General features: G+C 41.3%; 4 protein-coding genes across 8 annotated transcripts in view; 1 reads left to right on the plus strand and 3 right to left on the minus strand.

Moving 5' to 3' along the window:
* Positions 1–23: 23 nt before the first annotated feature.
* Positions 24–3,130, minus strand: LOC114796061 (U2 small nuclear ribonucleoprotein A'). 3 transcript variants are annotated; one of them, XM_028989937.1, is made up of 5 exons: positions 3,046–3,130; positions 2,191–2,422; positions 1,703–1,885; positions 1,500–1,577; positions 24–438 (listed from the first exon to the last, which is right to left on the minus strand). In XM_028989937.1, the coding sequence occupies exons 2-5, from the start codon at positions 2,352–2,354 to the stop codon at positions 294–296; spliced, it is 570 nt and encodes a 189-aa protein (XP_028845770.1). In that variant the 5' UTR covers positions 2,355–2,422; positions 3,046–3,130; the 3' UTR covers positions 24–293. The 3 variants fall into 3 exon arrangements, with proteins under 3 accessions (XP_028845770.1, XP_028845778.1, XP_028845786.1); XM_028989945.1 differs by having other exon boundaries at positions 2,191–2,276; positions 3,046–3,120; XM_028989953.1 differs by lacking the exon at positions 3,046–3,130 and having other exon boundaries at positions 1,703–1,877; positions 2,191–2,296.
* Positions 3,131–5,877: 2,747 nt separating this feature from the next.
* ppp1r15a (protein phosphatase 1, regulatory subunit 15A) lies at positions 5,878–7,905 on the plus strand. Its single transcript, XM_028998685.1, has 3 exons — positions 5,878–6,109; positions 6,383–7,363; positions 7,633–7,905. Exons 2-3 carry the CDS (start codon positions 6,560–6,562, stop codon positions 7,834–7,836), a joined length of 1,008 nt encoding a protein of 335 aa, XP_028854518.1. The 5' UTR covers positions 5,878–6,109; positions 6,383–6,559; the 3' UTR covers positions 7,837–7,905.
* Positions 7,906–8,728: 823 nt separating this feature from the next.
* On the minus strand, positions 8,729–15,057 carry acer2 (alkaline ceramidase 2). The gene is made up of 6 exons (XM_028998697.1): positions 14,701–15,057; positions 14,443–14,557; positions 13,121–13,262; positions 12,855–12,992; positions 10,017–10,154; positions 8,729–9,907 (listed from the first exon to the last, which is right to left on the minus strand). Exons 1-6 carry the CDS (start codon positions 14,803–14,805, stop codon positions 9,721–9,723), a joined length of 825 nt encoding a protein of 274 aa, XP_028854530.1. The 5' UTR covers positions 14,806–15,057; the 3' UTR covers positions 8,729–9,720.
* Positions 15,058–16,059: 1,002 nt separating this feature from the next.
* The window catches only part of dennd4c (DENN/MADD domain containing 4C), a 41,926-nt gene continuing 34,118 nt past the window's right edge, over positions 16,060–23,867 (minus strand). For 2 of the 3 annotated variants that reach the window (XM_028977101.1, XM_028977085.1), the window contains exons 23-35: positions 23,380–23,810; positions 21,955–22,659; positions 21,474–21,654; positions 21,271–21,368; positions 20,906–21,081; positions 19,973–20,155; positions 19,703–19,886; positions 19,511–19,621; positions 19,169–19,306; positions 18,849–18,966; positions 18,594–18,747; positions 18,363–18,427; positions 16,060–18,265 (exon numbers count right to left, since the gene is read on the minus strand). In XM_028977101.1, coding sequence (XP_028832934.1) covers positions 18,129–18,265; positions 18,363–18,427; positions 18,594–18,747; positions 18,849–18,966; positions 19,169–19,306; positions 19,511–19,621; positions 19,703–19,886; positions 19,973–20,155; positions 20,906–21,081; positions 21,271–21,368; positions 21,474–21,654; positions 21,955–22,659; positions 23,380–23,810 — 2,681 coding nt within the window. In that variant the 3' untranslated portion in view covers positions 16,060–18,128. The remainder of the gene's footprint in view (positions 18,266–18,362; positions 18,428–18,593; positions 18,748–18,848; positions 18,967–19,168; positions 19,307–19,510; positions 19,622–19,702; positions 19,887–19,972; positions 20,156–20,905; positions 21,082–21,270; positions 21,369–21,473; positions 21,655–21,954; positions 22,660–23,379; positions 23,811–23,867) is intronic. The other variant, XM_028977094.1, reaches the window with a different exon arrangement.

Consider the following 23,867-nt stretch of genomic DNA (forward strand, 5'->3'; position numbering starts at 1 on the left):
CAATTAATCATATCCAACCTCTATTCCAATTTTTTACAATATAATTTTATTGATGATGCTACAGTGTCACAGTTGGTGTATTGTATTTCTTTAGACATTGATAGCAATATTATGATATTTCACAATTATATTTCAAATCTATTTCATATGTTGTTTCCTCATTTGGATCTTTGATAACATTTATCAAACTGTTCAGAAGGTGGTTAGATCCAGCCTAAACAATTTTCATGATGGCAAGCATTGCTATACACTAGACAAAAAACAAAATAAATTAAATATATGAACTGATGAAGTTAATGTTGCAGCTCCTTCCTTCTCTTGTTGCCCTTCTGCATGTGTGGCATCCTATAGGTTTTCTTTGCAAGGATTCGTTCCTTTGGCAGGACCTCGGTATCATCCAGTACCTCCAGGCTGGAGAGCTGGCTAATCACGTACAGCCTGAAAATTTCATTAAGGACATTGCATACAGAAAGGTCATTGATAAAGTCAAACATTACATTCAGTTTTAGTAATCAGGTTCAGGTAAGAGACCACTATAGACAATGAGATCAGGCTTGAAGGTACTGCCATCACCAAAAAACTGTTAAACTCAACAACAATGCACATTAAGCACCTTCTAACATCCTGCCTATTTTGCACATCTCAATTCATTTTGCACAATTTTGCTGTCTTTGATGCATGATGAAAGGCAAGATCAAAATCCATCTCAACAGAGAGTTAGAACAGACAGAGAGTTAGAGTTCAGTCTATGGCACAGTCATATTTTTTTCTGTGCCGAATTATGATTACTCTCTATCATATGTTTACGCTCTATTTATTGTGGACAACTTGCAGGTATTGTCCCTGCACATCTCAGAATGTGACAAAACATCTGTAAATGTAAAAAAATGTAAAAGTTTAATAGTCTAGGTGCACAGAATTATTCATACAAAGAACAAAGTTACTCAAGTACTCTAACTATGACCTGCATTAAAATACAGCAGTGCAGGACTGTTTACATAGTTTACGCTGGAGGTAATTTTATTTATTTCTGAAGTTTTGAAACATCACTGTAGTCACTCAGGATATTAATGACATATTAACTACATTGAGGAACTCAATAAAACACATGGCTTTTGAGATCTTCTGTATAATTACATTTACAGCATTTATCAGACACCCTTATCCAGAGCGACTTACAATCAGTAGTTACAGGGACAGTCTCCCTGGAGCGACTTAGGGTTAAGTGTCTTGCTCAGGGACACAATGGTAGTAAGTGGGATTCGAACCCAGGTCTTCTGGTTCATAGGCGAGTGTGTTACCACTAGGCTACTACCACCCATATATATAATCTCACTAGAGGGAGCCAGAGAATGGCTAGAAGGGCTGTAACACACCTTATAACTCTCCACATCTACATGACTGATATAAAGTGGCAGATTAGAACTCATGTTATGTTATCCCTGTTTCATATACCGCAGCCCACTTAAAGGAAGTGAGACCTGGCAATGCAGCTTCACCTGTAATCCATATACTGTGTCAGACTGCCTCCATTGAAGTAGCTGGGTGCTGCTTCATTATTCATCATACTGAGAATCCTGTATGGAATGTAAATGATAAAGTTTATTTATGAGAAATGTAATAAATAAACCAGTGAGTGTCTATTTAGAAGCCCATGTTCCTAGGACAAAAAAAAAAAAAAACTGAACAAAGCATCTCTCACCTGATGTTGGGGAATTTGCAGCGGATCTCTTCCACAATAATAGGCAGATTGCAGATCTTGTTTTTATTGATCCACAGAATAGTGAGGCTTGGCATGTAGGGGAATTTGACATGAGAGCTGTAGTTGTTGCAGTCCAGGATGAGAGTATTGAGGTTCTCCAGCTCTCCTAGAAGTGCTGGGCTCCGTTAACAGCAGAGTTAAAGAATCCTAATTTATGGGATAGCCCTGTTATAGTTTATACATTACTATACTTTTAAATAACAATGCAATGCAAAAATAAATAAAATGTGATCAATATTTTGTTGTTGTGTCACATCTATGTTAGATGAATATATATTAGGTTCTATTGTGCTAGTAGATATTTTAAAATGTCCATGATATGCATAACATTTATAAGTCAATTGAGCCATTTATTGTGGCCTAAATCTTTCTAGTCATGCAAACAAGTGAAATTAGTTATGATTAACAAGAGTGAGAAAAAAAGATACTCATCAAGAAGGTTATAACTGAGGTCCAGGACTTGAAGACTGTCCCTTTGCTCTAAAATAGTATCATAAGGAATCTCCAACAGCCCCTGGTAGGCAAAAGACAGTCTCTGAAGCCTGAGCACTGGAGTAGGACTCCTAGAGCTTGCTGTCCCAGATTCCCACATAGCGGTTGTGTTGCAACTCAGTATGGACAACCTCTTACACCAAGTCCAGCCAGAAACATGCTGCTACCCTTTGTGGACATAATTTGGAATGATGAATAAAATTAGTGAAGTTATCAAAAGTCAGTGTTCATCAAAGTATTTGTTCCGAGAGAACTGAAGACAGCCCAATAATTTTAAAAGTAGCAGTTTAACAATTTAACTTTTGCAGTTTAACAGTGGCTGCAAAAGTGGAAAAATGTGACTCCACAGAGCAGAGAGGATGGGAGCTGGAAATGATGGCAGAATGGGCTGCAGAAATGAGCTCAGGCCATGAATAATGTGAAACAGCACATTTCAGTTAAATTCCTGACATAATATGGCAGTCAGATGTCCACACAAGCACACTGTAGACATTGTCCAAGTTGAGATAAATGGTTCTGCCATACAAAAAGTCTTGTAGCAATGACAAAATGACAGAATATTTAAATGTAAAATCAAATGATGCTGACTAAGACTGAACGACTGAACAGATTCACTATAGCTTTTACATGGTTGAGGTAGGAGAGGTCTCCTAAGACAGTTGGACACAAAAACTAAAATAGTACATTATAAATTACCATCAAATCTGCAGATAGAATTTAAAACCCAGCACATACATTCACACATATTCAGCTCTCTACACAATGTGATCCTGTAATTTCCTTTCACTCACCGGCATTTGGAGCACAAAGTCTGTCTTGCTGTTACTGAAAGCCTGTGTGCTGGGTGCAGGCCGGTTCTGTGCACATAAAAAGTTCTTTTTCATAGATGTGCTCTGAATCACAAGGTCTGGATAATCACATTGGCCATTAACCATTTACCCCTCCCCATGCTGACATAGGTCAGGCCAGCTACTGTGTGAGTGGGGGAGAAAGGGAGAAAGAGAGACACCATTTAAATCTGTCTGCAAATCTGAATTTAATCTGTCTGTGTATTCAATTTGTTGTGTTCATTACTCCCAGGTCAATGTACAGTGGGGCAAAAAAGTATTTGGCAGCCACTGATTGCCCCACTTAAAATTATGAGAGCGGCATAATTACACAAATAAGTTCTTCTAAAAAGTAATTTCCTGGATTTTTTTTTACATTCTGTCTCTCACAAGTATACCTATGATAAAAAAGACCCCTCTCATCTTTTTAAGTGGGACAGCTTGCACAATCGGTGGCTGCCAAATACCTTTTTGCCCCACTGTATCTACTGTTACGTAAAATCCATGTACCTCGCACTGCATTGTTAAATGTGAATGTGAAAGCAGGTCATCTTTTTTCATGTATCAAGTAATGCTAGAGTAAAGAGAATTTTGATCCTCTTGGTAACACAAGTGAGAGTGTTTAAAAGCAAAAGGCTGGAGATCATTCTGTCATGCTGATTGAGTTAAAATAGCAGACTGGATGCTTTAACAGTAGAACTCCCAGGTTTTTCTGACCCTTCAGCCCTACCACAAGGAAGGCCAAATTACCTGTGAGACCTGGCACAGACAAAGGCAGGCCAAACCTCTGTGTATGACATGGAGGGCTTCACAAAAGTATGCATAATCTATACAAAATATCCCACACACTAACTGACCTCCAAATGTGAAAGACACACATTCACACAATATATGGAAACACAAGTCTGTTTTATTTATAAAAAATTAGTGTTTCAAACTTTGCAGTGTTTGCAGACCCAGTGACAATTGTCCCTGCAATTGGTGCAAGTGAGTTTGTAATACTTTGCACAGGTAAACCTGCTGTGATTTCTGGTGCAGTTCTCTTGTACCTGGCACTGAGTTGTCCATACAAGCAGCAGCCTTCATATCTGTCTCCATTGCCTTTTGCTGCATAAATCAGCAATGGAGTTCCTTGGCAAGAAGACTCAAAAAGAATCTTCTTTTGCCTTCCCACACTGTACATACCTTGTACACAACGTTGGAATTTGCCACCACCAGGTCCAGTATGTTGTAAAATACAGCTACTGAAAAACATCTCACGATGCTCAATATAAAAACTCTGTAAATCTAGTGCTAAAGTAAGCATGGCTGTGGTGCAGTGTGGGTTGAAGAAGTAGGGAGGCCGCTCCCTCACAGCCAACTAGAGATATATTCATGTAATGGAGAGTCAACAGAAGAAGTCAGAAGAACTGTCAAAAATTGCTTGCAGGGCTTCTTGTTTTTGATGAGTTGGGACATCCTTCACACTATAAGAAAATGTACAGTTGAGCATGGCCGCAAGATGGAAGCAAACTGGGACATGTCTGTCTGTCTACAAAGGCAACCATTCACACATGATTAAGGATATTAGGTAAAAACAACCAGGCCAAATGGCCCCTCTCTGGGAGTTCTCATTGTTCTTCCTCTGTTAACCATGGTTACCTGCAAGGTAACATGTGCAGTGATCATTGCGATGCTGCAACTAAGATTGCACCTAAATTAACCATTTATCAGTTCATCAAAAACTTCAAGGAGAGAGGTTCGGCTGCAGCTTGCTCTTGCTCAGGAATTGCAGCAGGCAGGTGTGAGTGTATCTGCACTGACAGTGAAGCAAAGACTTCTGGTGTCAAGAAGGGCAGCCAAGAAGTCGCCAAGAAAAACATCAAGGATGGTATATTCTGCAAAAATGACAGGGATTGGACTGCTGAGGTCTGGGGTAAAGACATTTTCTCTGATGAAGCCCCTTTCTGATTGTTTGGGCATCTGGAAAAATTATTGTCCGGAAAGGTGAGCGCATTTGGCTCAGAAGTTGATTGACAGCATGACAGGGCATATTTCAGAGGTCTTGAAAAAAATGGTTGACACTGAAAATATTGACTCTTTGCATAAACTTGATGCAATTGTCAATAAAAGCCTTTAAAACTTGAGTTCATGGTCCCATTTATTAACAACAAAGCAACAAAACAGTCCCAGACCATCACACTACCACCACCATAGTTTGCTATTGATATGATGTTCTTTTTCTGGAATTGGTGTTACTTTTAGGCCAGGTGTAGTTGAACACACATCTTCAAAAAAGTAATCAGGCCTGGATGTGGCTAGAGTTATTGAACCACTGTGTAACTTAATAGCTTATTTGCCACACAGGGCCATGTAGGTATGGATATTTTTTCTCCTTTTATAATAAAAGCCTTCAAATAAAGGATAAACATTTATTTTTGATGATCTGAAACATTATGTTTACAAAAATACTTAGTAAATAGTATTATATATTTTCACTTTTGGTACCAAATAGGACTACACAGCTCATTTGTTTCATAACTCTTTTTATCATATCGTCCCGTTCTCGTGTCGATATGATATGGGGATGATTCATTAGCTGCGGGTTTGTTTGGGGTTTGTTTTGTTTGTTTAGCAACTAGGAAAATAATCGAATTTCCCCCATGTGATGTCATGCTATTTCTGTCTGGGCCGCGTAAACTCCCCGCCCCCTCCGACCGGAAGTTCTGGAAACGTTGCGAAACAAGCACGTCGGTCACGTAAGCCTAGAAACTCCGCCCTACTGACGTCAGGGCGTTCTTACGCATATAAATCGTCCTTCAGCAGCAACGTATCAAGTCAGTCTGCTTCTAGAGAAAGAGAAATGGAGATACGGTGCCAGCGTTTCTGAGTAATTACCGACGGATATTTATGCACACAGGAATGGAGTCGAAGCTCTCATGGAAAAGGAAATCCTGTCTAATCAAGAGTCTCGAAGATCCCAGTTTTACAGCCCGAAGCCGTCGATGGAACGACTGCCAAGCTATTGGATGAGCGCTGATCTGAAAACGTAAGCTCTGAACTGTTTGTTCCGGTTTCATCATAGCGGGTTGTCATTGTTTTTAGTATTATTTCGATATATGGTTAGTCTTGGGTGTGTATGTATGTGTATGAATAGCTGCGCATTTATTAAACATAAAACCACGCCATTGGGTGTCCGCCCAGAGGACTGTGACGTAGACAGCGGAGCTGCGTGTGACGCCCTAGTCACAGCAGAAGATGGACGTCTGTGAAATGCTTGCTTGTTTCCTAATGTTTTTATGTGTTTATTGTTTTTATCCAGCATCCTGAATGCGAGTGATCTGGAAAATCCAGTCCAACCTGTGCAGATGTCAGCAACTGGGGGCAAAAATGGTTCATGTTTGCCTGTCCAGAGAGATGCCATCCTTATCTGAGTGTCTGTGGTGGCTGATGGGGGGGGGGGAAAGTTGACCAAGAAGCTCCTAATCTTCTCCAAACAATGCCTGGAGGACGTGCTAGTAGAAAGTTCTCCTCTTCTGTGTACGACAAGCTGAAAGCCTACCTGTGCGAGGTGGTCGACATTTTCCACTGGTGTGTGGTGGCCAAGAGACTCTTCAGTTCGCTCAACCTTTTTAACTCTATGTGTGCTGCTTACGTAGGTGTCATGGAATCAGAGGTTGAGGGATGCACTGTGGGCCTGGGTGGAGAGGAGAGGCCTGGATCAAAGTCTGAAAAAACAGGCAAAATCCACCAAGAGGTAGATGACCTGAGAGTGGAAGAAGGATCTTCATCTGCCTCAGTACATGATGACCAGTTGTGCGAAGAGCAGGACGAGTTTTCCTCAGGAGAGGATTATTCTGACTGGTCAAAAAGTGATGAGGAAGAACAGGAAATTGATGCGGATGCAAACTGCGATTGGTTTGAATGGGATATTGAAGAGGAGCAAGTAGATTGTATCCGATCATCCTTTACCTCCAAGTGTAAAAGCTTACAGCAGCAGGAGGGGGATTCGGACTCCTCAGAAGATGAAGATGACTATTCAGATTGGTCAGATGATGATGAAGATGATTTTACGGAAAGCTCTGGAAAGAGTGCAGAACTGTGGGAGTCTTTCAACAACTCTGACCCATACAACCCTCTTAACTTTTCATCATCCACTGGTAGCAAGACCAAGAGCTCAGAAAATGGTCAAACATGTACTTCCAAGACTCTGAGCTCCTTCGGACAAGAGAAGGCCTTAGGATTAGGCAAGGGGGAAGAAATGTGTCCTGGTCACAGCCAAATTAAGGAATTGGGGAAGAAGGTATGCCACCTTTTTTGTTTTAGTTTGATTTATATCTATGTAAAATAAAAGCTGGAATCGGTTCAGTCACCTAACATCCAGTAATTCATTGTTGTAATTCATGTGTAAAACCATCATTGAGAGCATGATTGTGACTCAATGAATCAACACGTGCTTCCTTGACAGCACTTGCTGACCTCATCAGATTAAGGCTGAATGCTAACCTACTGAACCTGAAGACATTTTTACAGAAAGCACACATGTAGTGACCTTTTAATACTTTTTTTCAGGTCAATTTCAGTGACGATGTGACAGTGGTGTGGACCTTTGCCAGCAGGACATCACGGGACGGCTCCTGCTGGCTGCAGATGGCCAGAGACCGTGATCGTTTTATGAGAAGAGTGGAGGATGTTGGGAGGATCATCAGTCCCTGCCTGACTCAACAGCACAGGACTGCAGTGTGGGAAAGAATTCACAAGCAATCTGAGATGTGAAACTGTAAAAAAATGTATTTATTTATTTTTTATTATAATTGTGTAAATTAAACTTCACTTTTTATCACAGTGCTTTATTAGAGATCATTATTTTTCTTTAAATCAGATGTATGTATAATGTTACCATCTTGTCTGGTGTATATTAGCATGTTGAGTTTACAATAATTTATATATATTTGTTTTTTGAGACTACATATCTTGTAATAAATTCACAAGATTTCAGGCATTTTAAGTATAAAAAGATGCACACAAATACAAGGAGGCAATGTTTCTTTATATATATAGTATTCTGGTATTAAAATAAATAAAAAACCAATTTGAACAGTCTGGTTTCATGACTAGTCTGGCTTCAGGCACAAAATGTTCCTTTCATTCCCAGACACATTCCAGAATTTCCATAGCCCCCCATTCATGATGACCTAAAGAGCTGCATTCAGATGGGTTTCCGGTCCACTGTCCGTTGTGTGGCTGTTACCATGGATTCAGCCCACAAGCATCAAAACTATTTGTTAATTTTAGTGTGTTTCTTTTAAGTGAATTAGTTGATTAGTTATATAGTTAATGATTAGTTATCATATGTGACAGCACAGAAACCAGTGCACACAGTGAAGGAGTAGTGGGCAGCTGTGGGCTGGGGTTCTTTGCTCAGTGCACCTTGGCGGATCAGGTTTCAAATTACGGGTCTGTTTCCTTAACCGCTAAGCAAACCACTGCTTGGTTTGGTAAATTGTCATTGTGATAACTCTTCACTCACTAAAGTAAATTAGGGCATTAATAAAAGTTAAATTAATAACAATCGAATGTCCTGAATTATTATATTCCACTAGGACAAACATTTACAGCTGTTGCAGCAGGCAATGCATGAGCTCAGGAATGATCACTGACACACAAGTAAACAGGTAGTGTTTATTACAATTATTGTAAAAATACACTTGAAAAATCCATACAATTTTTGTGAACAGGTATTTGGTTCTACACAATTTGCTGGTTAAAAACTGTTAAATAAATAGGACTTTGTGCAGTTGTTTCCTATGTAGAGAAAACAATGTAATAATAATATTAATATAATTTTTTTGCCAGGTTTTAATGCTGCCATGGTACTCTTTTACTAATTTTTCCAAATTCCATGTTAAATTTTTTATAAACTCAAGCATATATATATATATATATATATATATAACAGTTTCATGCCCTTTCAGTTCCCATTAGTGTGTTATATATTAGTTTACTTAGTGCTGTTAATGTGTAAATATGTTTAACAAAATGAACAAAATCATAAAAACAATAATGGAAAAATTCAAATTATGCCCAGTGAATACTTTTAAATAATGAATATGAGGCTTATTGTGCATGGAGATAATACTGTTAATGCTGATTAATATTCTATAAAAAGCTTTGGTTTCTGGCAAAAAGATTTGCTTTTCTGTTAATAATAAACAATGAAAACAATGACATGAAAATGTAAACCAACTTGTGCAATGTCAAGTTTGCTTAATTTTATTTTTACAATAAACTTGCTTAGGTAGATCGCAATGATCATTATTCTGAACCAAATACTTCACACCCATAGCCCAATATTTAGTAAAATAGTAAAGGAGCAAATTCTTCATTTTGTATCTGCACTATATTTTGCATACAGCCTCACATTAGCTGTAGGAGCCCTTAGCTGCACTTCCTTTCTAGAAACTTGTTGACATCATAAATGTGCCTTATTATGAATTGAGGATCAGGAAATATGGCATCTCCCCTTAATTTAGTGTCCTTCAAAAATGACACGTTGCATAAGTAGCAAATTTGTATGTCTTCAAGTTCATTTCTTCAGAAGTCTCTGCAAGAACATCGCAATACTTCACAGATAATGTCAAACTCAAGCTTTAAGCCAGTTTATGTCTCCTTGATGGAGGACTTCTTGTGGACACAGAGCAAGGTTACATATGGCACCCCAATGAAGGCCCACTTCTCACTTGGCCAGAACTTCACAACAGGCCCCTGCTCTGGCGCCTCAGATGCTGCATCAAAATATGCAAAGCACACACAGCCCAGGTAAGAGGCCAGGCAGATGAGAATGTGCCTAAACAAACAAAGAGAGAACAGAAATCAGACAACTGGAACCTAACCCTGCTCACACACAGTAAGTAAAGCATGCCCCATGATCCTCAGTATAATATTCTTTATCTCACCAGGCACAGTGCAGGTACGGGAAGTTGACAGAGGACCACATCTCACAGAAGATGCGGTCGCTGATCCAGCACATGAGCGCCAGAGTCCACCACATTCCAGAGAGGAGGCCGAGTTTAAACACCCGCACGTTTTCACACCTGTGGAGAAAGTGAGGCACTGAGTTTCAGTATTTTACCTACAATACCGTTTCACTCTGGAAAAAAAACACAGCTACACTGAAAATGGGGTCACTGAGAGTATATAGGATGGGCATATTGTTTTGACATATTTATATCTCCCATAACATCAGTATTTAGTTCTTACATCCTACCTACATAGCCACTATAATCTTTACACCATACTATAGGATGGCAGTTCTCTGGGGGGCAGTGGTGGCCTAGCAGTTAAGGAAGCGGCCCCGTAATCAGAAGGTTGCCGGTTTGAATCCCAATCCGCCAAGGTGTCACTGAGCAAAGCACCATCCCCACATACTGCTCCCCGGGCACCTGTCATGGTTAAATGGACAAATTTCACTGTGTGCACCATGTGCTGTGTTTCACAAATGACAATCACTTCACTTTCTTCTTTGTCTCATACAGAGAGCACAGAGGCAAACTTTGTTCATCCTCTGCAGATGCGCTGTTGGTCTAGCTACAGGAGTTCTGGTTGTTTTGTTGACTATTACACTGACACGATTGTTTGGAAAGGCCTAGCATCTGACTGACCTACATTAATTCATCAGTTTAATACATCAGTCAAGCTCCCGATTAGTGACTGTTGTACTGATGTCAGGACAAATACAGTGTGCGCAGCTAATTATGTGTGTGCTATGTTATAGGTCGAGCTGCATAATTTACAATGTAAAATGTCATTTTACTTTTAGCAGACACCCTTAAAGGTCATGAGTTACAGCTCAGGGTTAAGTGTCTTGCTCAGGGACAATGGTAGTAAGTGGGGTTTGAACCTGGCCTTCTGGTTCACATGCGTGTGTGTTACCCACAAGGCTACTTCCACCACTTCAAAGAAACACAAATATTTTTATTTAGTAGACAACTTTGTATTGTTAACCATGTATAAAAAGTTGTGAAGATTCATCTAACATTTATTTTAACAAAGCAAAGAAATCAGATATTTACAACATATGTCTGATTGTGCTGGTATAAATAATTTTTACATAACAGTATTAACAATAATATTTATCCTGTCATATAGTAGAGGGAGCCTGAATTCCATAGTTTGAGAACCAAGGCTCAAGACAAAATTATGCCAGAAAGGCTTTCTATAAGCAATGGCTGAAAAAATATCCAATATTTTCCTGGTGGAAGACCTGATGACCTGAAAGAAAGCCTCTGCTCTCAGCAACTGTGCACAATGTGCACATTTCAGACAGCCAAATCTTTTAAAGGTGGCATGTGCATGTCCCCAGCCATCAAACCTCTTAATCTGACACTCTAATCTGGACTCCCAGGGACACCCTTCTATCGGTTGACCCTAATCAGAGTGAGCCACAACAATGAACAATAGCCAAGCTTGGAATGCCATCTTTGCAAAGTATACTATTGCTGCATCTACAGGAAGCTGAATGGAAATGGGACAGAGTGAGGGCACAGGAGCCAAGTTAAAGTAAACTCTCAGAAAGAGAGGAGAGAAATACAAAGGGGAAGAGGAGGAAGAGGAGGAGGGAAACAAGGGTCATGCAAACCAGCATGACAATAACTCATACAGGGAAAAATGGAAGAGTCTCAGCAACAGTGTCACTGAAACATAATGGATCATGGGTTCAGCACACAACTAGACGTTATTGCCCCAGTATGTTTTATGTCTCAAGACACACAGAGTCTGGCTTTTGCAACTTTGTTACACTTCTTCCTGAAATGTTGCAGTAAACGGTCATCTGCGGCCATCATGGTGGCTGTGGAGAATGTGTAGTTTTCATGTATAGATTATTTAACCAAACACATGCACACAGATAGGCACACCCACTTTCAACTGCAGACACACACATTCACATAAACACCAACATGCACACAAACAGCCCCTGGACATTGCATTTACAATAGAGTGCTAATACAGGATGACAGGTCATTAAGGCATGAATATTAATCTGGGATAAGAGCAGAATGACACATACACACACACACACACGCTCACTCAGTCACAATTCTGGAACAGGGACAAAAAAAATTAGACCAGTGCAGCAAGAGAGCAGATGTCAGTTTTAGAGATCTGTTCCTGAAACCTTACAATCTAACAAGGTAATCTGCACAATAGTTCTCACAGATCATGTGCTAAATTAGACTGTGTGAAAGTGTGGCTAAAAATCTGCAATGCAAAGAGTGCTGTATGCTTTTTGAATATTGCTCATTGAATGCTAGCAAATAAATTAGAATTCGTAGATGGCAATAAAATTTAATATTTGTAGTCTGACCAGGAAAATAATCCTATCCAGCTGCACTTTCGAAGAGCAATTTTGTCTTGCCTGATACGAAAGGGGGCATAAAAGTTATAATAAATTTGTCAGCCAAAATTATTATATTACCCAATGGTGTCAAGCAGTCCAGAATTGAACAATCAGTTGGCTGCAGTGTACTACCACCATTCAAGTTTGAAGATTTGGCACACTACAGGGAATTTGGAACTAATAAAGTTTAAATACAGCATGAAATTGCTGACAGAAGGCCCATTTAAGATGATCACAACAAGTTAACAGCACTGGTGTTGAAGAAGCTTTTGTGGCACTGTGGTAAGAATCGCAGAGATTTAACATGTGCAAGCTTAAATGTGTAATGAAGGGTTACATCTGCCTCAGGAACGAGGGAACAGAATTCCTGTGGAGGCTTCCATGGAAGGACACTGACCTCTTGAGCTCTGTGATGAGGAGAGCAGTGCAGGGTATGCCCAGGGACATGAGAGAGATGGAGTTAATTGCAGGCTTGATGAAGGCTAGACCCGTGGTTATCCCAGAGAGGATTCCAATAACCAATTTAAACCTCGATCTGCATGAAACAACACAGAGAGAGATCACATTTCTAAGAGAGAAGCATATACCATGCTTAAGTTTCAGTCATCCAAATCACAATCAAATCTGAGTAAGAGAACAGTATGTACTGTATATACCCCTTACCTGTCCCTGCGAAAGATCTTTGGAAGGTATCTCTTGGGGAACCACATGCCAATTGCACACATGAGGACCCACAAGATGGCTAATTCATCTAACATCTGCCCCAGGAAACTGAGCGTGGCATGGAAGTATGTCGAGCCAATCCCTAAACAAGAGATACTTGTTAGTCCTATTAACTCACCAGAACATTTAAATGATCTAATTTAACATTTAATTATCTAATCAAATAATAAGACAAGCAAAGCGAATTCGGCAGTCTCATTTGTCTCAAGGAGACTAAACCAACATTACTTCAGTCAGCAGTTGTTAACGACAAAGGCTGTCTACTCATCCACAAGCTTCAAAGTCAACACTGACTGAAAGATTAACCAAAGAGTCCAAAGCAACTACAGCTGACAAACATTTCCTGACAACTTGTGCCATGTAGCCCTTGGGGACACACTCTGATCCTGAAAGCCCAAGAGAAGGGACAAGACTATAGGCCAGAAAGCTTTTTGCAGTCTAGGTGACAACACATAAGCGAGACTTTATTATTCCCATTAGTGCTAATAATTAAATGATTCCCTGGGAAGCACGTCTTACATACAAACGTGTCAATATTACAAAGTGACAAGATTCAGCCATGAGGGTCAGCCAAGATTAACAAAGTCAGCAGTGGCCTTTAGAACTTGAATGCTTGTACAAACAGGAGTGTAGGCACTACCGCAGACGCCTCTCCGGAGCCAAGCCTGCTGAGCTGGTCATTTTCCCACGACGCTCCTGAGCCCTGTCGCTGGGTTTGGCGGGCTGAGTCCATTTTAGTCTATGCCAACCCTGGTTCCCTGGTCCTGGAGGAACGTCTGCCAGGAAGTTTTCGTTCCAGCCCACATATCTTCACAATCAGCCCCACTCATTATCAGGTCATTAAGTAAGACCTGAGCCTAATTAAGGTATGGCAGACGTTCCTGCAGGACCAGGGTTGGGAACGCTGCGTTACTGCACTGTGACAGACGAGCTTGAAACGTGACTTTTCAGACACGTCACTCATAACCGTACATACCACCCGTAACAAGAGTTCTCTCACTGCAGAGGAATGCATACGACAACAAATACATTAACAAATGGCAGGAGTTTACTGTATAGTAACGTCTTTAGAAACTCATATCCAACAACTTCAAGTTCACAGAACAAAAGGGTCAAAAAAATAAAAGTACCAAGCAGTCACGAAAACAAGGAAGTGAAAACTGACAAAGCCACAGAAAACCCACTGGTGCCGAAAAAGTGGAGGAGGAAGGGACACGGTGCAAGACTTTAGGCTGAACGTTGGTGCTACTTCGGAAACTCACCGACCACCACAAGCAGCGTCCAGATGAGATAAATCCCGCTGTTGAAATGCGTGGCATACTGACGGAAGAGCCACATCAAAATTGGGGGTAAAATGAAAAACAAAATGTTGCTAATCTGGAAAGGAGGAAAAAAAAGCAGAAGTCACCACACGCAGACGGGGGTAAATGCAAAGAGGGACACAGGGCAAGGAAAGAAAGAAACGCATCAGCGCTCCGTCGTCATCATCTCAGCACAACTTTTTGTTCCACGCGTATTACCGTGTTGTAGAACTCCGCTATGCCCGGGTAGATCAGGTAGTTGCCTTCGCACCAGTCCACCTCGGAGCTTCCAGCTTGAAGGTGATTCCAGAAGTGCACGTTCATGTTTCCAAAGTTTCCACAGAACCAGCTCGCTGTCAGGGGGAAGCGGCGAGCTCGACCGCCGACGGACGGGAGCAGAAGCAGCCTTGTGTGCTTTTATATTTGCCGTCGGTTTCGCGTGTGAACGACGGAACGTCCTCGGCCGGACGCCGTCATGCTGCCGAGAGATAACGAGAGCTGGCTTACACCGCGGTCCTCCTGGCCAGAGATCTGCCCTCAATAACAGTGGGCGCAACATGTGATCGGCGCATGCGCACTGGCGGTAAACAACGACCTCGGTTCCCACGCCGCACCCACGCCATCACCCATAAATTCACCCCCCACTCGTGGGGAACGTGCGAGGAAATCCTCTCACAGGATACGTTTGGTGTCTACAGCGCTCAGTTTGACTTGATAGGCCATAAAAAGTATACCGCGTTAGGCTTAAATTGGGGAACACGTAGACTCAATAAAAGATAAGTTTGCACGTTTAGAGGAGCGGTTCTGCGTGTTCAGGAAATCCTCGGACGGCGCGAAATGTTCTAGGAAGGTTGGTTCGTCATTACTGGAGAAAAATACTTCCCGCCAGACGTGGAAATGTGGCACATTGTGCACATTCCTTCTTTAGCCGAACGGATGTCCTTTCTTTATGTAGAAAACGTCGTGTGTTTGAGGAATTTCGGCGCAGACAATCCACTACCCATCCAGGCCGTCGGGACATGTCGACCCTCGTGGGACTTTTGTCAGGAGAGTGCGAGGGCGAGGCAACCTTCCCAGCCCATGGAGGCTGCAGGTGTTGGTCCTGTGGAGATAGAAGATCTGGCAGGGCTGTCCCTCACTGTAGTAGTAAAAATGACCCAGGAGATGCAACTACCAAGCTGAGCCATTGTTCAGTAGCATTAACCATTGATTGTTATCAAGAAACTCTTCACATAAAGAATACAGAGAATCCTTTAAACCGTTAGTATTAATTATTATAAATATGATAACGTTCAGTCTTTTAGTGACTCCTTCCCATTGGTGTAAGCCAGCAACCCAAACACAACACTACACAAAACTCCATGAGCATGAGGAGTAGTGACAAAAGACCTACACAACCTAAATACATGAGGCTGGATTTACACTGTAGTGTCTCTATTTGGACCTACATGAACCGGATGTTTCACTTAACTGGGAAAAAAAAATTCAACATATTTAGGAAATATCTTAAAGACTTGAAACAAAACAAAGGACACAATTATGCAAAGTACATTAGACCTATAATGAAATTCACACACCTTTTAATCGGGACTGTTTTTATTGTGGTATAGACAATTTCACATCCATTCCAACATGACAGATTTACTAACTATTGTCAGATAAGGACAGTCCCACCCCACCACCTCTCCTGAAGAGGTGTCCAGTTCTAGTCCCATGGAATCCTAGTCCTTCAGTTTACCTACTCCTCACTACTTCACGTGTGCACAGTTTACAGATTAACAACCCCCAGAGACTAGAGCCAACACACCAGTGGTGGAGAAAGCACAGGAACTACATTTGAGAAATGAAGAACGTTGGAATCACTTGGTATTAAAACAGAAGACATTGGTTAGGAAATGTCAATAACATTTTATACAGGTTCAGACTCTTATCAGCTTTAGAAACAGAAGAAATTGGGAATGTTAAACAGTTCTTACACTGAACTTTATGATTATACTTCGGATATTCTCATCGCAATGTTTCTAGAACTGTCCCCCAGATGTTACACAACGTCACTCCTTAAGTTAGATTGTGAGGCAAAAAAAAAACCTTTACTGAAGGCCTTTGTGCAAATCAGCATTGTGTAAGTACACTTTTTTTTTTTTTTTTTATACATTACTGTTTTAATTGGCCTTGGTGAGACTTCAGCAGGTCCACTAAGAACCGTCTCTGCGGCGAATCAGTTGAAAACTTCTCATGGGGCATCCAAGCTCACACAGAAATGTGGCAAACCAGCCAGATTCACAGCATTTTTACTCCAATAAAATTGTTAGGATAATTAAGACTACTGGTCAGTAAACATAACAATTGTTAATGATATTTTACAAATATGAAGGAAAAACTAAGGCAGACCAAACAGTCTGACATGTTAATTTATTAGTAGTAAAACCTACCATGTCCAAATAACAAGGCATAAAATCTACTTTTGCCTCATGAGTGATAATTATTTAGGGTAAACAATGGGGTAATGGTTGGTTTGTTTCTGTTATGAAAACAAACCAAAAACCAACCAAGTCTGTATTTGGGCTCAGAGGCCCTGAGAACCTGTTTATTAAAATGATGCTGTTAAAAGGGAACATTCAGCAGAACCACCCTAACACTTTATGCAGGAGCTGGAGTGATGTGAGACAAAGTTCATGTGCTTGCATGATTACAGAGAAATATATACGTGCGGATGTGTGAGAGGAAGCTACTAGCACACTCCGGCCTCTCATTTCCCTTGGCTGTTTGACTTAACCTTTAGAGGACCAGGAGTCTTAATATACAGCTGCTTATCCCCACACTATTACAGAATCCACTCTCATTACATCACTAATCTTCTTTAAGACTTCTGTTCAGCTTTCTGGAATGTTCAGAAACTCTTCAGGCTGTATGTGCATAACAGGGCACACATCCACTTCTAAATATAGACAGACAAACACAGACACACAGACACACACACACACACACACACACACAAAAGTACTGAACAAAACCCTGTACAAAACCATGGGAATTCCCAGATTAACAGGCTTCTATTTGCTTAAGACTGAATCTATAGAAATCAAGTTCAAAATCCCTCGCGTCAATCTGGTTAAAAACATACTGAATATATATACAAATATTTGCCAACAATGGAGACAAACCTGGTAACCATTTCAGAAAGTGCACAAAAAATTAAGACTGTTTACATACTATCTGCATATTAGGTTCCTTCCACAGGTGTTTTTTTTTTTTAAGAATAGGAGGCAGTGAAGACTGTCAGGAGGCCTGATGTAATGAAAAAGCTAAAAAAAAAAAAAAAATTCAAAAGTCTGAGCTGACTTTCACCACTGTCCAGAGACATAGACTTATGAACAAGGACGGCAGCGCTGGTATCTGTTCTCTTCCAGCAGTCCGTAAAAAGGCTGGAAAGCAATGGTGAAAAGTCCTAGGAGTTTCAATAGGAACATTTTATAAAATTAATCCATCTTTGGGTGAAATTGGAGAGGTCTTGATTAACTGTATAAGAAGGGACAAAAAGAAAAAACAGCATCCAACGCTCCTCTGCAAAACACATTCTCAGCCTTGATTTTTAACACTGTTCTGCGCTGCTTCTGCCTCCTTGTCCACTAGGGGACAGCGTTGTATCAGATGAATGGGGCACCAAAACACTTGAGGCACCACTGAACGCGCTTGCTGGGAGGCTGGTCAACTGAGGACAGGGCTTTGAGCTGCTCAGGGCCCAGCTGCTCATAAGCCAAGCTGTATTCACGGTCAAAAGCCTCTGCAATGAGAAAGTGGATTGGCAACTCAATGTCCAGGTAGTGAAGAAGTGACATTTACCACAAAAAAAAAAGAAAAGGATTGATGCAAACACTCACCTATATCAATGTTCTCCCGTCCAAGTGAAACCAGAGACAGGAAAAGGATTTCTCGATAGATACTCCTGTATCAGGGAAAACCAAAAAAAAAAGCAAGGAAGAAAAACATGAAAGATGGATAGTTTGCAGTACATGAAGAATGCAAACAGTTCTGTAGCAGACAATTGGGTCAGTTTTTTATCACCCAGGAAACTGGACCCTAGAATAAGGACGTTTAGTGCTCATTCTAACCTTTGCCTCTTGACCTCAGGATGTCTTTTGATTTCTCTGAGGAGCAGGTTAATGGGACTGTAGACATCATTGGTCTGGATGCTCCTCACAATGGTGTTCATTAGGGTCCTGGTCTCCTGGAAATCTGTGGGACCCAGAGTGTCCTTCCTCTCCTCTGCAAGAAGCAAAGGTGAAAAGTTAGTCCCACTCAATACAGCTCCAGTGCAGTTAAAAAAACATGCCCTATGCCGCAGCACACTCAAAATGTGTACTCACTGAAAACCCTCCATAACAGGTAGAGGGCCTCAGTGGGCTCCCGGTGCAGGTTGACGTTGTCCCAGAGCAGCTGCACATATACCAGCTTACTGTCTGCTGCAAGGGACGTCATGGGGAGCTGCAGTAGGAGACAATAATACCACTCTTATTGGTCAAACTGGAATATTATATTGCAGTCAAGTGGCATATTGCAAGGAGAGAGGTATATCATGCATTTTTGAGGAAGAAAATTCTTTCATTCTCTTTCTCTCAATCAGGAACAACAGGAACAAAAGAGAATGAAAAAGGGAAGAGCGATATAGAGGGGGGTCCCCACTAACCTGTACTCCGTTATTACAATGCTCTGATGTGAGAATGATTCCAGGCAGGCTGCTGGGTAGGTCTAACCGACGGAAATACCAAACCAGGTTCCAGAACAAAATGGGATGCTGATTAAGGAAGTTATGGGTGTAGATCACCTGAGAGGAATACAAATAAATAAATGGACATAAGTTATAACATTCATTATTGTTTAGAGAGTATAAACCAAAGGGCTATAAGTAGCACATTCATCTTGGCTAGCAAAAAAAAAAAAAAAAAACATTGTCTATATTACAATCTCTTTGAAAAGATACATGGCTAAAACAACCAATGAAATACATTCAGCATTAAGTTAAAATCACCTGGTCCCCCTCATTCTCCAGCAGAGATTCCAGTTCTTTCCGCAGCACCAGTGGACTCAGGTAAGGCACAGACACAGGCTTTGGATTAGGTCGCTTCTGCCCCAATGTGTCCTGCGAATAGGATAGATAGAGCAATCAAGCATTTGCAGTGTTAATAACAGACTGTTTTGCACTTTTTATTTGGATACGTACAGTCATGTCATGCAGACTATTTGGCAGGCTGGTTGTGGAGACGCCATGATTAGGACGTTTGATTAAGTCCAAACTCTGCAAAGGACCCCCCACACTGTTGCTCCGGGTCAGAGATGTGTTGCGGTTCTCTGTTTGCCGGTCAGTCAGGCCCAAAGGATCTGACAACACCGGCACTGGAACCAGCCTAAAGAGAAAAGATTTAATATCTGGTCAGAGCAAAATCTGATTTGTACATTGCTTAACTATCCAAAATGGTTTATTTTGACGCACAAGTTCTCTGTGGCTGGATGGCTGCTTTGGGGATCTTGTTGTTTATCTCCTTCCTCTTGGAAGCTGATGAGGTCACGGCCATCACTGGGAGGTCCCAGCTTGTTTTGGGAGGAGCTGGAGGCAGAGGGCTGAGTGTTGCTACTGATGAGGCTGTCGCCTGATGTGCTGGACTTTAGGTAGAACCTGTGCACAGAACACAAGCAGATTAACAGTTTTGAAATGTTCAAAACATGCACATTAAAACAAATATAAAGAGTCTGTAGTAAATGGTGATAAAAACAGTGGTGAAAATGCATTTGCAATTGTCTAGTGTCCGGGCTGCAGAACCCTGTGCCTCATGTAAAACCTTTTAAGGACCATATTGGTGTAGGGTGGTAGTAGCCTAGTGTTATTTTCACAGTTTCACTGTTGTGTTATTTTCACAGTTTCACTTTAAATACAGTAGCCACAATTGCACTGGCACTACTTTACTGATTGTTTTTGCTGGCCTGACTTAAATTAAAATTCAGTAATTGCACCAAGCTGTCATTGTAGTTTTTATTAGTCACGTCCATGCTCATTTTAGTCTAGTCAAGTTTCAGTTAACTAAAAATCTGAGCATTTCGATCTTCTAGTCAGAATTATCCAGGACTATTTTAGTCAATGTATTTAAATCATTTTTAAGTAATGCAATTCTATTTAACCCAGTCAATATAGTAGTATAATAGACAATTATAAAAAAATATTTTTGTCAAACCCTTTTCACAATTAAAACAAGGTTGTCTTGTTGTTACATTCTATTTACATTCTTTTCCACTTCATGGTCAACAATATTACATGATACATTTCTTTATAGTTATCATCACACTATTTATGTCGCATCTGGTCTTGTTTCAAATGTTCATTGAGTAAATCGACACTGACACACACACAGACCCAGAAACACACACAGACCCTCCAGTGGTGCGCAGGTCCTTGAACTCTATATGAAGTAGTGGCAGGAAGGAGCTCTGGCAGAACGGACAAGTGCTGTTCAGGTTGGAGTCATCTGCTGTCCAGCCAGCCATGATCTCCTCATCATACACCAGACTTAAACACAAATGGCACTTAGAACAGCTGGACATCAGTACCTGTGGAACCCCACACAGACAACACTTTGTTATTAATAAGAATAGAAACTGGCACACACTCTGTATGGCTTCTCATTAAGATTAATTTCGTTATAAGATGATTGCATGGCTTGTTCTGAAGATGTGTGATTCAGGTCAATATATGTAGATGAATAAATGTGAACTAGCAGGGAGAGGTGTGGCACTTGCCTCCAGAGCGTAGTTCTGATAGATGCTGGAGGAACTGGCATGATGTGAGGAGCTCTGCTCCGAGTCAGCACCTCGCCCTGAACGACCAGGAGTCATTGCTGCAGACAAACACACCAATTTAAACTTGTGAGTGTGTGTGTGTGTGTCTATAGGTGATTGAGTTTGTGTCTTTTGGGAAGAACAAATACAATCTGAATGCTCACTTGTGGTGCTCTGGATTTTCTCTGGATCACTGCTGCCACTGCTGCTGCCCAGGCTGGTGGAGCTGTGTGTGAGGCCATTAGAGTTCAAGCCTTTGGGGGACGGGGTGTCCACTCCCTCCTCTGACAAACACTGTTCATCCAGATGTGCAGGAAAGCTGTTCTTCTGCTGTGGCACCTCATCCTATCAAAACCACACACACAAAAACAATATATTCTTGTTTAGAGCTTGAAATTGGGATGAATTGCCACTGATTGATTTTGTTTGCTGGAGAGGGGTCACCATCAGTAACTGATCATTTATGCATCCCAACTTTTGGTTAAACAAAAAGGGTCACAAGAAAGAATACACCTCTATTAAAACTGTTATGAATGTTGCATAAAATCGGTTTTTAATGGAGGAGTACCCCAAAAAATTGGACCAAGAATAACTGAACAAGCATAATGTGATCAGAAAGCATCTCAAACTTTAGGCATCACTAACCTCTTCATCAGAGTAGTAGGCTGAGGCGACTACACCCCACATTTTGCTTGCCACATTAGCCGCTTGCTTCATCCCTGACTTAAGGACGTCCATCTTAGGTCCTGAGAGGAGGGCGTCCATTTTAATTCCCGATATGGTATTGATGACAGAGCCAAGAGATGCATTCTGGGAGGAACGCACTAGTGCAGTTAGTGAAGAAGAACGCGGGCTGCTTGCCACCCCCTGGCTCTTTGATTTGACAGCAAAGGTCTTGGATCGTGTGACAGCCGGGCTGGATTTGGGGGTGTCTGCTACATTCAGGGGGTTCACCTGTGTGACAGGGAGGCTAGACCTTCTCTCCAGAGGCTGCTTCCCATTAGCTGAGTCTGTTTCTGAGGAATCAGTTGCACTGCAGGATTCCTGGTGTAGCTCCATGCTGGAGGCCTTTACGCCCAGGGGACTCTGGAAGTTCATGTACATCTCAATCTCATCAGCCAGGTTGCGGGAGACCACGGCAGGCATGTGCTGCTGGGATTCCTGGCTCTGCACTGAGGCAGCATCTTCACTCTCCGACACAAGAAGAGACAGAGGGTCTGAACCCATCTCCACGTCCTCACGCTCTACTACCCGAGTGGCAGACAGGCTGATGCTCCGATTTATAATCTTGGAGGTGGGTGGGGTAGAGGCTCCGTCAGATTTTATCATAACCTTCTCTTGTGCCTCCTCCTGAAAAACAATTGTGTCAAATCTTTCAAATTAAGCGAATATCAGAAATGTGGGATTGTGAAATAAGCAGTGAACTGAATTACAGACAATAAATATTCATTGGTCAACAGGTTGTAGTGTGCTCCTGATTCATTCAACTCTGTTAACAAGTTCTGTCTGAAAAAAAACTCCATTAGTGTTTGACAAACACATAAATCAGAACGTCTCTGCATCGAACCTGGAGAAAATTATATATACGTTATGTATTTTTTACTCAGTGTCTGCACAAAAAAAAAAAAGAACCTTTATGGTGGATTTGTTTATATTTATTGATAAACTTATGAGAGTCCTAGCAGCCCTATCAGATAGATATTTGAGATTAATGTGCAGGAATCAGTGTTTATTTAAAAAAGTAATTAGTCATAGTTACTAGTTACTTCTTTAAAAACTGTGAAAAATAAATACTTTTACCAGTTAAAGTAACTAAAACAAATATGTACAAATGTACAATTATGTCAAAATGTGGAGGGCGTGGCTCAGTCTCCTCTTTTGCTAGTATAGTAAAATGTCCTAGTACTATTGTATGCATCATCAGCCCTCATTAATTTAATTACTTGGCCTAGTATTAAAGAACTCTTCAAATTAAGCCCTTGACAATATATAACATTTACAGAATTTGTGTTCTAAGATTGTAGTTGACTATTATATATTATTATTAGCACTTCAGGTGTTTAAAATTACCTTTCCCCTTATAGGTTCAGGCCCAGGATTGTCACCGGTCCCCTGAAGAGCCTTCGGCTGTGCATCCTTCTCTCCCTCAAACTCCAGGAAGACAGAATTGGTTCCTGTATTTGGCGGCGGGGTCTTTGTACCAGAAAAGGCAGCAGCCAGGATCTTGGCATCTGCACCCATGTGGGAGGCCATGTGGTCCACGCTGAGCTCCAGGCTGCTGGTCTTCAGCAGCATACCCGCCCTGCTCTCTGCACTGAAACTGCAGCTCCGCTCTGCAAAAGCTTTTATACGTTGCCCACTGCTGGATGTCTGACTGTGGGGGTTCCCATGTCCATGCCCCGCTGGGGAGATAGAGTCTGTTGCCAGGCTAATGCCATCCTCAGGCAGTGGCACGTCTTCACTTACGCTTCGTCGTGTGAATAGTTTACCTACTCCCCCTGCTGGGGGCAGCACAGACATAGGAATGGTGAATGTCTTTTGTGATGTATTATGCATAA

This window comes from Denticeps clupeoides, chromosome 1, assembly GCF_900700375.1.
Source record: "Denticeps clupeoides chromosome 1, fDenClu1.1, whole genome shotgun sequence".
Classification (NCBI taxonomy): domain Eukaryota; kingdom Metazoa; phylum Chordata; class Actinopteri; order Clupeiformes; family Denticipitidae; genus Denticeps; species Denticeps clupeoides.

What these genes read in the sequence shown, in the direction of transcription:
- ppp1r15a (XM_028998685.1), top strand. Translation starts at nt 6,560, where the DNA reads ATGCCTGGAGGACGTGCTAGTAGAAAGTTCTCCTCTTCTGTGTACGAC. An exon ending in TTAAGGAATTGGGGAAGAAG is followed by an intron (nt 7,364 to 7,632) that starts GTATGCCACCTT and finishes ACTTTTTTTCAG; the next exon opens with GTCAATTTCAGTGACGATGT.
- acer2 (XM_028998697.1), bottom strand. Translation starts at nt 14,805, where the DNA reads ATGAACGTGCACTTCTGGAATCACCTTCAAGCTGGAAGCTCCGAGGTG. An exon ending in TAGCGGAGTTCTACAACACG is followed by an intron (nt 14,558 to 14,700) that starts GTAATACGCGTG and finishes CCTCCTTTCCAG; the next exon opens with ATTAGCAACATTTTGTTTTT. An exon ending in GACGCTGCTTGTGGTGGTCG is followed by an intron (nt 13,263 to 14,442) that starts GTGAGTTTCCGA and finishes TCTCTTGTTTAG; the next exon opens with GGATTGGCTCGACATACTTC.
- LOC114796061 (XM_028989937.1), bottom strand. Translation starts at nt 2,354, where the DNA reads ATGTGGGAATCTGGGACAGCAAGCTCTAGGAGTCCTACTCCAGTGCTC. An exon ending in AGTTATAACCTTCTTGATGA is followed by an intron (nt 1,886 to 2,190) that starts GTATCTTTTTTT and finishes CTGCTGTTAACG; the next exon opens with GAGCCCAGCACTTCTAGGAG. An exon ending in ACACAGTATATGGATTACAG is followed by an intron (nt 439 to 1,499) that starts GTGAAGCTGCAT and finishes TGAAATTTTCAG; the next exon opens with GCTGTACGTGATTAGCCAGC.